The sequence below is a fragment of the Erigeron canadensis genome, chromosome 2 (genome assembly GCF_010389155.1).
Source record: "Erigeron canadensis isolate Cc75 chromosome 2, C_canadensis_v1, whole genome shotgun sequence".
Taxonomy (NCBI): Eukaryota; Viridiplantae; Streptophyta; class Magnoliopsida; order Asterales; family Asteraceae; genus Erigeron; species Erigeron canadensis.
The window spans coordinates 26,175,682-26,190,374 of record NC_057762.1 but is presented as its reverse complement, the minus strand read 5'-3'; the positions used below and the strand labels follow the sequence as shown (position 1 = coordinate 26,190,374).

At 34.2% G+C, this 14,693-nt stretch overlaps 1 protein-coding gene and 1 long non-coding RNA gene across 5 annotated transcripts; both read right to left on the bottom strand.

Moving 5' to 3' along the window:
* Positions 1 to 3,651: 3,651 nt before the first annotated feature.
* LOC122589532 (increased DNA methylation 1-like) lies at positions 3,652 to 13,013 on the bottom strand. 4 transcript variants are annotated; one of them, XR_006322279.1, is made up of 5 exons: positions 11,065 to 13,013; positions 10,276 to 10,370; positions 10,005 to 10,109; positions 9,339 to 9,396; positions 6,875 to 8,182 (listed from the first exon to the last, which is right to left on the bottom strand). XR_006322279.1 is itself a non-coding variant. In XM_043761832.1 (3 exons), the coding sequence occupies exons 1-2, from the start codon at positions 12,991 to 12,993 to the stop codon at positions 4,459 to 4,461; spliced, it is 1,899 nt and encodes a 632-aa protein (XP_043617767.1). In that variant the 5' UTR covers positions 12,994 to 13,013; the 3' UTR covers positions 3,652 to 3,975; positions 4,429 to 4,458. The 4 variants fall into 4 exon arrangements, 2 of the variants coding, with proteins under 2 accessions (XP_043617767.1, XP_043617766.1); XR_006322278.1 differs by having other exon boundaries at positions 6,875 to 9,396; XM_043761832.1 differs by lacking the exons at positions 6,875 to 8,182; positions 9,339 to 9,396; positions 10,005 to 10,109; positions 10,276 to 10,370 and adding exons at positions 3,652 to 3,975; positions 4,429 to 4,561 and having other exon boundaries at positions 11,198 to 13,013.
* Positions 4,568 to 6,862, bottom strand: LOC122589533. The gene is made up of 3 exons (XR_006322280.1): positions 6,131 to 6,862; positions 5,905 to 6,022; positions 4,568 to 4,985 (listed from the first exon to the last, which is right to left on the bottom strand). It is a non-coding gene; the product is annotated as an uncharacterized LOC122589533 (long non-coding RNA).
* Positions 13,014 to 14,693: the final 1,680 nt, after the last annotated feature.

The window sequence follows — 14,693 nt, the reverse complement described above, 5'->3', positions numbered from 1 at the left end:
GATTACATGGCTTGTTCATCTAGTTCACTAGACTTGTTAAGTTGCCATGACACGTGCACGTTTAAGGGCCCAAACGTAATGAAATGATGTAATGAATGTTAATGCTCGAGCTATTTTACAGAGATGAAAGTGTTAAGCTTAACCCGTACTTGCCCTAGCCCGGTTAAGTGCGTTGAATGTAGTTGCTTGGGTGGCTCCTTGCAACATGGTACAACGTGAAGAGTAATACGGGAGGTCTTACCAGCCCCATTGTCATTGACATACGGATTACTCCTGGAATTGGCTCGCCATTCCTTAACGATATTGATGAATAGCCGCAAGGTGTGTTCATCTAGTCGGGTGTGACTTCGGTTACACTTATAATGATGTTTAGGCACAATTAGGGTGACCTATATTATGTGAATGATGATGAATGTGATGATATATGATGATATGCTTTGATATGTAATCTAACGATGCACAACGATCTTGCAAAACGTTTTAATTGAACAAATGCTTTCTAAACCTTGTGTATTCTTACTTAGCTAATTACACTTGTTCTTTAAACATGTTGTTTCCTCAGGTTTAGCAAGCTAGAGTTCATTAATGGAATAAAGAGAGGCATGGGTAGATAGCAAGAGTTGATGACATTAGTTTACCCATAGTTGCTACTCCATAAAGACTATTGAATTATGTTTTGCGTACTTTCAGATTTGTAATGTTTGATGTTTGATTGCTTTGTGTTGGGCAATCAATGGGTTTCCTTTAGACTTATTTGATGATGCAATGAGTAACACCATTTGAAATGAATAAACCAAACTGAATTTTCTGGTTTGGACTTTTAAACGTTTTTCCGCTTTATTTAACGCCGTTAGGCGAAAGTTTTTGGAAATCCATCTTTTTAAATGTTGGGTGTTACACCTAGATATAATTCTTGTGAAACACAACCCAGAATCCAATTTAACACTACTGCATTGCATCTATCCCATTGTTTTGCAAGTATAGGATCATTATCAGATTTAACACATGAACCATCAATAAAACCAGTTTTATTTTTAGTTTCCAAAGCCAATTCAATAGCACAAGACCACACTTTATAATTCTCAGTACCTAACAACTTGAAACCAATCAAAGGAGTACTCAAAGTATCACTGACATGCAAATAAAGAGGATCACCAAAGTCAAGTTTACTAATCCTAGTCACATCATCATAATCAGTTTCACTTGAACTAAACCTAGTATGTCTAGGTGTAACAAGTGGAGTATTACCAGTATGAACAGGAGGTATACTACTAGTATTAATAGGAGGAATAGAATCAAAACCAGACATTGCAAACAATCAACACAAAATATTAGAATATAAGCAACACACTGAAACACAGAAGCAGATAATAGAATAGGTAACAAGAAAGCAAGCAACAATGAATACAGAACCAAATAAAATAAAACACAAATAATCAAGTAAAGGAAACCTCAAATAATTTCTTCTCAAAAACCTTTGTAAAAAATAAATCCTAGACTCTCAACAGCATCAGGGACAGGATTCCATACCTCTCGTATGAAGGCAAGTCAAGTATTAACACTGCTGATTTTATGAGAAAAGGATTGAAGAAAAAGATCTATATATATATATAGAGAGAGAGAGAGAATTTATTCTGAGAAGAAACTATAAGAAGACTCCAAGCAACAAATAGCAGATAATAAAAGAAAAAATAAGAAACAAGAGAACAATACAGTGCTATCGGAATGAAGAGAAGCAAACCCTAATTATTCCTTGATTCACTTAGTCAAGGAATAATCAGATCCAGAAAAATACCAAACCCTAGATTTGAACCTCGATTCACTTAGTCGAGATACAAACCGAACACGAACAACAACAACAGCGGAATCAACGAACGATGAGATTTCCAGAAGAAACCCCAAAAAAATTAGACGAACAAACCTAAAAATCAGATTTAGGGTTGCGAAGTGGAATCCGCCCTAAATCTGAAAAAATAACCAAAAGATAAACGTCAGAACCACCGTACGGCTCTGATACCATGAAAGAAAACTAGAAATCAATCACAAACAACCTGATATGACACACCACGAATCGAATGATTATTATTATTAGAGTTTTGATTTAGTCCTTACAATAAAATGATAATCACTTATAGAATGATTATCAGATGAAGAACAAGATATATATATATATCGAATTGATATATATATATATATATATATATATATATGAATACAGATATATGAAATATATAAAGAGAGTATATCGATCGATATAGCAGCAGAAATATCAAATGGAGTGTTAACCCAAAACCCTAAATCGTTTTGTATATATAGCCATCATAACTTCTCTTTTCTTCCCTCTTCTTTCATTTTCTTCACAAATAGTCCCTCCAGCTTTGGTCTCCTTTCTTTAGCCCTCCAACTTGTAACCTGTTTACTCATACAACACAAATAAGTAATAAACCAACACATTTATCTTTTACCAAATTTAACTTGCAACAAATGTTAAGTCTTATACTCTTAACAGTTATCAATCTTATGAACAAATGAATTGTTAAATTTGAATGAGAATCACTTTTAATGTACAATCTCATGCTATTGAAGATCAAATTGCTATTGGCTTATACTCAACAATCATTTTTATAACAAATAGGAAAATTTTATTTAAGTTTGATCAATTGTAATCTTGAGAATTCTAAGAAAAGGGTTCACACTTGATTATAATCGAATCAAAACCATAATGAGTTAGAAAGTGTATTTTATAGAACATGAATGGGTAGTAGAAAAACATCTACAGATGTGCTGACCTACAATTGTAATCTTGAGAATTCTAAGAAAAGGCTTTAAACTTTTTTGGTTATAATGTTTGAGAGCGTATAGTAGCACCTGTCTATTCTCTCTTTTTTATCTATCACCTGTATGATCTCTCTGAAATACATTGTGATAATATTGTAATATAAAATGATAGTGATGCATGCGAATCAGAAACAAACCAGCATAGTAAGTCTATTTTCTGACGAGTCTCTGGACATCACAGGGGTGAATTCACATTAGTTAATATAACCTAAAATTAAATTAAACATTAAGCTGAATGAGAACTAGTATTGGGTAGATGTCAAAAGATATAAATATACACATGCAATTCGGTAAACATTCTGTGAGCTTTAGAAGCAACTGAAGAATAAAACCAAATATGACAAAAAGGAAGTTAGGCTGCTATAAATGGGAACTTATAAGATGAACCCAAGTGAAATACCTATCGGGAATGATATGCATAATGTTGCAAACCAATTCAAAAACTGGATTAAGTAATTTTAGTAGGTCAAGAGAATCTCAGCATTCTCTCTCGAGCAACAGATGTTAAATCTAAACATAAATGACCCTATCATGTAAACAAGACACAGTATTAAGCAGCATGAGAACACTTGCTGTGAATTCCGAATTCAGGGGATATATTCGTATAGATTAGTAAGAGCTCCTCCATGTGCTATACAAGCTCTCCTTAAGTGAAGAGGTAAATCTCCAATATCCACCATAGTAAATAATCTCCCAATAGAATGGGAAAGAACATCACCAAAATGTTGGGAAGCATTGATTATAGATGCTACCATGTTAGATGCAATAATACAAGAACAATAATAACCATCTTACCAAAAGATACACTTCAAGGAGATGGAGCAAAAAAAATTACTAATTAGAGAATTATTAAGGTATGAATTTACAGCACCTCTTTGGTAAATTCAGTTGGCAGAATGTCAACAGCTACGCATATTACACCATCACCTTCAATGTCTTCATGACACGAGTCACGAGATGCGTCATATCAGCAGACAGACAGATTCTTATCAAGAGTTCAAGACTAATAAAAGTGAACCACTTATTTAAAACTTTGCAGTATTTTTGGGAGAAAAAGAGGCATGAGGTACAAAACAGTGTATCAACAGTGTACCACTCATAAGCTTGATTTTCCTAGAATAGAGTAATACTCTTCGACTGTAAGCAAACAAAAGAAAAATAGAACTAGCTATAAGTAAGAAACTAAGCTATATATAAAAACATAACCTAATACAACTACACAACAGAATCCTTGCCTCATGTAAAAACAGAACATATAAAATGGGCTCATGAGCCATGACAAAACACAAAAGATAATTACACATAGACTGTAAAGTGACAGGAATTATCATCATAATATCAACATGCATAATGTATTTAGTAATGTCTAAGAGCTGATTAAAAAGTATTTGATTCAAAAACTTAACATGTTTTGTAAGTTTTAGGATTATCAAGCTAAAGGTCTAAACTTAATGTGACACAACGTAAAACAGAACACAAAATTGATTTGTCATGTTAATAACCACAGATGGGTTGCATAATATCTAACATGATTACAAAAATTCCAATTTACATAAACTAGTTAATCAAGTCTGACTAAGTTACAGTTACCTTATAAAGAACTAGAACAAACATATCTGCTCACATATTCTTCAAGATTTTCTGACATTTTACAGTACCAGGAAATTCAAGAAACTTGCAGTCAACAGCATCTAAACATTCCGCTTCTGACATCACAGTGAACCCAAGTACTAACCATCTCTGAAACAGCAGTCAAAACGAGTCTCTTAACCCCTAAGTATTCCAATTTCCTTTCAAGCTGATCCATCGCTTTAGGGTTACAAGGACCCCTATGAGCTTGCAACCTGGATCCACCACTGCGTTTTTGACGTAGTGTTGATGTGAAGCTGGCAGAGACTAATCCTCCTGGGACGAGTCTGACCATAGTTGACATTAGGGTTTTGTTAAACGAAACCCTGTGGGTTTTCGTTAAGGTATATTAAGTATTGTACATTTAACATAAAATTATTTACTCAGTATTCCCGAGTAGCTTCAGCACTGTCATCTATCCAACACAGCTTGAGATTTAAAGATGAGTTTGTAATCTTGGTAGGAGTGGTGGGAAGAAGAGAGTTGTTGGCCGATGGGTCATTCGGTATTGAGTTAGCCTGCCTCGCAACCAAAGGCGAATCAATTTGTTGGTCGTTAAAAAAATATAACAATAAGTTATTTGATGGCAACATATTTCATTCCAAGACTCTTTTTATATTCATTGGAACTTGTAAATGTTTTAAGATGCGTGTATACTCTAAAACTGAAATATATCTAGAATTTATTTTTGAATTACTGAATAGTTCTGGTTTAAATTATTCTATTTATATTGGAATAACCCAATAAATTTTAATAAAAAATATTTACGCACACATTCCTAATTGCTACTAATATTACTGCTTTTATATTCCAAGTTCCATTCCATCTAATTCCCATAAATTTTGGGAACCAAATGGTCCCTAAGCGTTCTCTCTACAAGTAATCCTACCTTTCCTATGATTTCAGTTCTTCGTTTTCTGTATCTTGGCAAAATGAGCCGCTTGGGTAAAACAATTTGTCTCAAGAACATGTCAAATGGGTTCGGTACTCCTGCCAGTTGAGCTCACACCCGAATACTTTTTGTACATTTTCTTGTAAAGATATTGTACGTATGGTGTGGTTGAAAAGACCCTAATATAGAAATGTTGCAACAAAAATCTATACCTTCTCTTTAACAGGTGGGATGACATAATTTTTTTTTTTTCTTGGTCAACATTTTGCTCCTCTGTGGTATACTATATTCTAGTATTCTACTGCTTCAACTGCTGAATAAATACCCAAATAATAGTAATACAACTTTACCAAAAAAATCACCACCAACAGGTTAAAGCTCCAAGAATTCAGAGAGCAATGTGTAGCTAATTAAGTGACATTTTCTCAATAATTCCGAAAGGGATTTTTAATGCAATACTATACACCCAGCTAACTGAATTGACACATTTATCTTAAAAACTAACAAGAATAATATATCTAGAAAACTAAAAACAAATAACCTACCTATTGCTGGATCCAAGCCCATTTCACCAAGAATTGTGATACCACCATCTTTGGCTGCATCATGTAGCTTGAACATTGAATTATTAACATAGCTAACGGAGACAAGATGCTTTTTAAGCTGCAGTAAGAAACAAATCATCTTCAACAATAAACGAAACAACAAAACCAATAAACTACAATAATGCATGTTGCTGGTTATGAAAAATAATGAGAACAGAAAAACTACCATGGTAATGAAGAGTGTAGAACCTCAATGTAATGAAAAGTTGGAGGCAATAGACTGATAGTGATAACGATATCGACCCGCAATAAAGGCATAAAAGTACACTGACAAACTAGAACACAAATGAGGTAACCTTCTATATATTAGGACAAAACAAAGAAAAGAACATCACCACTAATTACGAAGTTAATCACTTATCAAAACTTCTAACAAGTAACAAAAAGAAATATAAGAAAAACAAGCAGAAGAGGGAAGACATGTTTGTTCTCTCTTTTTATCTATCACCCGGATGACTCGACATTGATCGAGCTAAAAAATATGCATAATTCTCTGACTTCTGTTAGTTTGATGACTTTGGTCTCAGATCATAAACACAGGCTTGCAAAAAATCGGCCAAGAAATCCGGATCGGATCCAGGATCGGCCATTTACAGACGATTCAGACCGGATAGGATTAAAATTGGTCAACGGCTCAGCATCGGGTTAACTTTGTTAACAATACACCGACTCAGTCGAAAATCAGCCGAACTCTGGTCAGACTTTTTTTCCGTTTTAATAAACTTTTAATAAAGATTTAGATTAGTTTAAGTTTATGTTAATTGTTTGAAATTTGCAGTACTATTTTAATGTTTATAAACAATTATGTATAAGTTTGAAGTTTTTTACTAATTATTTCATATATTATTATTTTTATATAAAGAACCCTATCCTTTCTCCTCAGTCCGATCCTGAGAACCCCCCCCCCCCCAATCCGATCCCGAGTCCCGAGTTCTACAGCCTTACATAAACGTGATTAAAGGGTCTCTAGCATTTGCATTTCGTAGGTCTACTGCAAATCCATCTATTTAATATATGCTGCTTATACAGCACCACATTATCCACCGAGATACTGTCACCTGGATGATACCATGTTCAGATCCAGAGATTTGTATATCATTGCTATTAGCTCCCAAATGCCATCCATTTAAACTCTTCATCTCACCGCTACTAAAGTTGTATTCGCTAAATGCTTTTTACCAATGCTCAAGACACCCAGGATTTAATAGTTCTAGATGATTTCAATGCAACCAATATCATATTTGACATCTATCTTCAATTATAGCAACACCACAAGCATTTTCACTATTGGGACAAGCAATAACAAGGAGTACTTACCTGACTGACTGACTTATAGAGACTATCATAATCCATCGTGTCCAGCTGTACTGCGATAGCATCTGGATCACCTTCGAATTACAGCAAAACAGGGAGATAGAAAACGGTGGGCCATACTTAACCCACTTCTCTGCGAATGGAAACCAGGGAAAACTGAAATTATCACAAGCCTAAAACTGTTAATTAACCTATAAGCAGTACAGTGCACATCAGTAGTTTACTTATAAAGAAGCTCTTAATAATGTCTACATAAAATTGAAAACAAGACTACAATTAAGATTTGGAAGTAAATCAACTATGGAGAAACCCAATAGGATATACAGAAACAATTTAGAACATTCACCAAAAGATGATCATAAAAGTACACAGTACTCAAAGAAATTTCTTCACTCCTTGGCAAGAATATATGTGGATCTGTATATGCAATATAAATATAGTATCTCAGTAAGAGCATGTTTCAATTTCAGATAATAGTAACCTTGTCTCCACTAGAACTATCAAAAAGGCAAGAAACTCCAGAAATGATCTTTGAATATCACAAGCATTTTATTAACTTAATTTTTTTTAATAAATTATTAATATCAGAATTATATTATGCATCCACGGTTTTCTATCCATAGAGAGTGGGCCATTACTACACTGATGGTGAGCTGATTAAAAAAGTCACATATCAATTAGTACTTCAATGCAGACTCCAGAGTCAACATAAAATTATGACCACATATGAAAAGTTAAGCGTACCTCCTCTGCGTCCTTCAGAAAAAGTGACGCGACTATAACAGTATAACTCAGTTCTTTTCCAAGAATTCTGCTATCTTGCTTAATTTTGTCCATTCTAGAGGTGAATTGCTTCCAATCGATGATAAGAGCTCAACAGCAGGTTGACAAACCTAGCCCGCACCTAGATTATAGTTATATTCAAAACTTTTGAAAACTTTAAAACTAAATTATAAATAAGTTAATACTTTAGGGACTAAACTGAAATTTTTTTAAGTATATAAAAACCATATGTAAAATGATAGAGGAACCAAAAGTGTTAATTTCTGAAAAATGTGTCTTCTTCCTTGTAATTATCTGCACACACACACACACAACACACATAAAAAAAACACACAGATATGTGTATATATATACACACAATATATGAAAAAACAGAAGAAAAAAAAAGAAAGACAGTTCGGCCCCACTCTCTCTATCTTTTTCTCGTCATTGCACATCGATGGGTTGATGGCTGGCGACGATGAACCCCATCGACGGGGTGCTCACAATAAGGGCATCGTCAACGAGCCCATCGAAGGGTTGTCGACAACCCTATTGTGATAGGCCTTAAGTGAAGAGGTAAATCTTCAATATATGTCATAGTAGCTAGCATGTTAGATGCCATAATACAATAAACGAAACAACAAAACCAGTAAACTACAATAATGCATATATTTAGGGATGTGCACGGGTCAAACCCGGACCGACCCATGCAACCCGTGACCCGGTGAAGCAATAAAATCAAACCCGTGACCCAGCCTGTTACCCCTTCGGGTAGGTCAGTTTGGGTTTGGAAGGGTTCGGTTCGGTTATCGGGTTTAAGGGGTTTCTTGTTCTTCACTTGTCAAAACCCGGGCGGCCCGGCCCGAAACCCGGAGGACCAACAAAATCAAACCCGTGACCCGACCCATTACCTCTTCGGACGGGTTGGGTTCGGATCACGGGTTTTCGGGTCATATGCTCATAACGATATCAAACTGCATAAAAGTCACCGACTAACAAGAACACAAATAAGGTAACCTTCAATATAGTAAGACAAAACAGAGAAAAGAACATCACGACTATACAGGTTTACGAACACTTACAAAAACTTCTAGCAAGTAACAAAAATAAGAAAACCAAGTAGAAGAGGGATGACCAGTCCATTCTCTTATTTATCTATCACCTGGATGAAGGTTATCCAACACACAAATCATAAAGTCCACGGCTGTAAGGACTGTATATGATCCCTCTGAAATAGATTATGTGATAATATTGTAAAATAAACTGATAGTGAAGCATGGGAATCAGAAACAAACCAGCATAGTATATCTCTTCCTATTAGAGACGACACTGGCAATATTCTCTGACAAGTCTCTGGACATCACAGGGGTAAATTCACATTAGTATATACCCCATAATTTAAGTAAGCATCAAGCTGAATAAGAACATATATGAGTATTGGGTAGAGAACTTTATCTTTTAAAGCCATACATTAGATCTTCCATGTATAATAAATCGCTATGATCAGTTAACATCTTAATGGCCTTGTGACCATTCCTCAAGGCATGCACTGAACCAATTCTGGTTTTAAAATCTTTGATAAAGAAGTGCTTTTATACAAATACTATAACTTAAATCAGATAAGACGCATCATCCTACAATTTCCTAACATAGAGGTCAAAAGGTATAAATATACAAATGCAATTCGGTAAACATTCTGTGAGCTTTAAAAACAACTGAAGAATAAAACAAAAGATGACAAAACGGAAGTTAGGCTGATGAATCCAAGGGAAATCCCTATCGGGAAAAAAAAATGCATAGTGTTGCAAATCAATTCAAAAACTGGATTAAGTAAATAGAGTACACAGGTCAAGAGAATTACAGCATTCTCTCTCGAGCAACAGATGTTTTATTTATACATTAATCACCCTATCATGTACAGAAGACAGTATTAAGTAGCACGAGAACACTAAGTCACTTACTGTGGATTCCGCATTCGGGGGATATATTCGTATAAGTTAGTAAGAGCTCCTCCATGTGCTATACCAGCTCTCCTTAAGTGAAGAGGTATATCATCAATATAGTAGCTAAGCTTCAATAAAATGGGAAAGAACATCACCAAAATGTTGGGAAGCCTTTATTATAGATGCTAGCATCTTAGATGCCATAATCCAGAAACAGTAATAACCGTCTCAAGGAAATGGAGCAAAAAAACATCTAATTAGAGAATTATTAAGGTACGGGTTACAGCACCTCTTTGGCAAATCCAGTTAGCAGATTGTCAACAGCCACGCATATTACACCATCACCTTCAATGTCTTCATCACGAGTCATGAGATGGGCCATATCTAGCAGACAGACAGATTCTTATCAAGAGTTCAAGACTAATAAAAGTGAATTACTTATTTAAAACTGAGCAGTAACAAAACACGTTATCAGTAACGTGTATTTTTGGAAGAAAAAGAGGACTGCATGAGGTACAAAACACTGTATCCACAATGTACCACTCATATAAGCTTGATTTTACTGAACACTAAAAGGGAAAAAAAAAGAACATAAACAGAGTAATACTCTTGGATTCTATGCAGACAAAAGAAAAATAAAACTAGCTATAAGTACGAAACTAAGCCTATATATATATATATATATAGATGTAAAGACATAACCTAATACAACTACACATCAGAGTCCTCGCATCATGTAAAACAGAACATATAAAATGGGTCATGACAAAAAACAAAACATAACTACACATAGACTGTAAAGTGACAGGAACTATCATCATAATATCAAAATGCATAATGAATTTAGTAATGCATAAGAGCTGATTAAGAAGTCTTTCATTCAAAAAATTTACATGTATTTGTAAGTTTTAGGAATATCAAGCTAAAGGTCTAAAGATTATGTGACACAACGTCAAACAGAACACGAAATTGATTTGTAATGTTAATAACCACAGATGGGTTGCATAGTATCCAACATGATTACATAAGTTCCAATATACATAAACTAGTTAATCAAGTCTGACTAAGTCACATTTACCTTATAAAGAACTAGAATAAACATATCTGCTCACATATTCTTCAAGAATTTCTGACATTTTATGGTACCAGGAAATTCAAGAAACTTGCAGTCAACAGCATCTAAACATTCAGCTTCTGACATCACAGTGAACCCAAATGACTCTGTCCAAGCACTAACCATCTCTGGAACGGCAGTCAAAACGAGTCTCTTAACCCCAAAGTATTCCAATTTCCTTTCAAGCTCATCCATCAAAATCCTGCACATCCCTAATTTTCTGTGTTGAAATCTTGTTGCAACTAATGGAATCTCAGCCACTTTACTACCATGCACCCGAAAGTTAACCACACTAACTATTTCCTCATCTTTCTCCAAAACTGTAGTATAAAACCCCGCAAAATCCGAACCCTTTATATCTCTACTAAAGATGACATCTTCCATGATATCATTTCCGGACAACGGATTGTTTACCATCTCAAAACACTCGTGCATCACATCTAACGCGTCATTTAGCTTACCATAAGTTTCTGCACAGTCCTCCATGCTGTGTTCATAGTCAATTTGTAACAATCTCCAATTTAAGCCATCAACTGGCAAAGGAATCGCCTGGCCAGATATCCCCTTAAGGCCGAGAAATATTCTTTCACATGCCTCTTTACAAAACCAATTTTTAGAATCAAAAGACATTGAGAAACCCAAGTTTCTAATACAATCAATATGGTACTGGTGCCGACATTGTCCACATTTAACTTTGCTGCGAGCTTTATCATCAGTGAAGTTACCAATCTTATCACGATCACAAATACCACAAGAACAGGTAGGACAAAACCAGTAACATGATTTCGGCATGCTTTTCAACCCAATGCAGGACAGATGGTAACATGATGTGCAAGAATCACATGACAACAACTCACCCCCATCTTTACATACCCAACAGAATTCATCATGCCCTGTCAATACTTGTGAAGGCTTAGGGACTTCACACGCACGATCAGGTGTTTTAGGAACCTTAAACACATGATGGTTATCGAGTTTCTTCAATTGATTTTGACAGTCAGAAATAGACCTCCCAGTCCCATCTTCAAGAAAGGTATAAGCTGCTGGTCTATGATAAGTACTACCAGCATGAGCTTCAAATTTACACAACAAAAAGTACACCCCACAACAATCACATTGAATACCTTCATCATACGCCCGCCCTTTCGCAATAACTTTTCCATCTTTCTTACGATAACTAACATTCGAACCCCTACTAACAATATTCTTTTCAATTAATGTAGAAAGCACGCACCTGCGACGCGTCTGATGATCCACCTTTCGTTTCTTGGGCAGCCTTTCAACGACCTCCTCCATTAATCTTTTCACATATCTAATATTTTTCCCTGCACCCGGCTGATTAAAACTCTTTTGATCGTTTCTTAAATCCTCCTTATCAACCTTCTTTTCGGGTTCTTGAATCCTTTTACTAAAAGATTCATCTTTTTTAACAAATTTCTCTTCAATCTTGGGACAACCCAACTCAAGATCATCATAATAAACCCTTTTCTTGTTGGGCCTACCAACTTTAGAAAACCGATTATTCTTATTCGGTTTATTGGGCAGCCTTTCGCCGTTTTCAACATCCTTCATCAATCTTATCACATCTTTAATCCTTTTCCCTGCACCTGGCTGATTATAACCCTTTTGATCAAACTTCTTTTCGGGTTCTTGAATTTTTTTACTGAAAGATTCATCTTTTTTAACCAATTTCTCTTCAATCTTGGGCCTGCCAACTTTAGAAAAGCGATTATTTTTATTCTGACAAGAACCAGCTAGTGCAGAATTAAGATGGTTGGTGGCTTTAGAAACCATGTTTTTGAAATCTGGATTTTGAGATTGAAATCCACATGATGAATAGTAATTCATGTTTGATCTTGGATTGTGTACTGCCTCACAATGTAGATACTCCATTGTGATTAATTATTATTGAAATTAAGATGCTGATGATGAAGATCGAAACAATAAAATTAGGGTTTATGATCGAATTTTTAATGAAATCGGTAAAAAGATGGAAACTTTGAATCAAATTAGGGTTTTCAAATATTTAGGGTTTATGACATCGGTAAGAATTTGCAGAGAGGAGGATGAAATTATTTCCCACCTAATCTAGTTTATATACATATATACTTCTGAACCGACTATTACACATATTTCACATTACTACCCTCACTTATCCAGTTAACCAACTATTACACTAACTTTTTAACATTTTGTTAAACAAAGGCCTTATTAAAATGTGTTAAAAAGTTGTAAACTTACAAAAATCCAATATGACTATATTTTTATGGTTATCATTGGTTTATTTGAAAAATAATTTATTGCTAGATCGTCATTTGTTTAAAATAAGATGAACAATTAAATAGATATAGATAAAAAAAAAACAAAAAAAAAAAAACTTATACATTCGAGTTAAAAGAGATATCTTTATCTATATATATATTAAAACAGTAGTTATCTTAGCCTTTTAAGTTATCCTTCTCAACTCAAAGCTATGCTTAAATAATTTATTGCTAGATCGTCATTTGTTTAAAATAAGATGAACAATTAAATAGATATAGATAAAAAACAAAAACAAAAAAAAAAACTTGTACATTCGATTTTTTATGTATTACTGTATTATTTTAATTTGTTTAACTTATTATTTATTTTGAAATTAAGATGCTGATGATGAAGATCGAAACAATAAAATTAGGGTTTATGATCAAATATATGGGAATTAGGGTTTATGATCGAATGTCGATGAATTTTTAATGAAATCGGTAAAAAGATGGAAACTTTAAATCAAATTAGGGTTTTTGAAATATTTAGGGTTTATGAAATCGGTAAGAATTTGCAGAGAGGAGGATGAAATTATTTCCCTCCTAATCTAGTTTATATACATACTCTGAACCGACTATTACACATATGTTACATTACTACCCTCACTTATCCAGTTAACCAACTATTATACTAACTTTTTAACATTTTGTTAAACAAAGGCCTTAGCAGTTACTTAGGTAGAGGTAAGGTCTGCCTACATCTTAACCTCCTCATACACCGTCAAGGTATTGGGGTTCAAAACCCGCGAAAGACAGTACTGAGCAGTTGCTTACTTTTTTTTTTTAAGCAAAGGTCTTACTAAAATGTGTTAAAAAGTTGTAAACTTACATAAAATCCAATATGACTATATTTTTATGGTTATCATTGGTTTATTTGAAAAATAATTCATTGCTAGATCGTCATTTGTTTAAAAAAAGATGAATAATTAAATAGAAGTAGATAAAAAAAAAACTTATAAATTCGAGTTAAAGAGATATAGAATAACAAACTCATAGTTTTATTGTAAATAAAATCAAGAGTTAATTGCAAGATTGGTCCCTGTGGTTTGTACCTTTTAGAAATGGGGTCCCTATTCGAGAATCGTTGTAATGGGGATCCCTATTTTGAGAATTTTTTTTAAAATTGGTCTAAATTTGACAGATCCGTTAAAGATGGTCGTCAAGTGTGCACGTATAGAACACGTGTGGGGGTATTTATGTACTTTCTACCGCACAAGGACCTCCATTGCTAAAATGGGAAAATCACATGGACTAATCTTGCAACTACATCTTTCTTATATATAATAAAATACT

Excerpts from the sequence above, each read along its gene's own strand:
- LOC122589532 (XM_043761832.1), bottom strand. The coding sequence starts at position 12,993 with ATGGAGTATCTACATTGTGAGGCAGTACACAATCCAAGATCAAACATG. Across the intron at positions 4,562-11,197 it reads GCTTGGACAGAGTCATTTGG|GTTCACTGTGATGTCAGAAG; the intron begins GTTCACTGTGAT and ends GTTAGTACTTGG.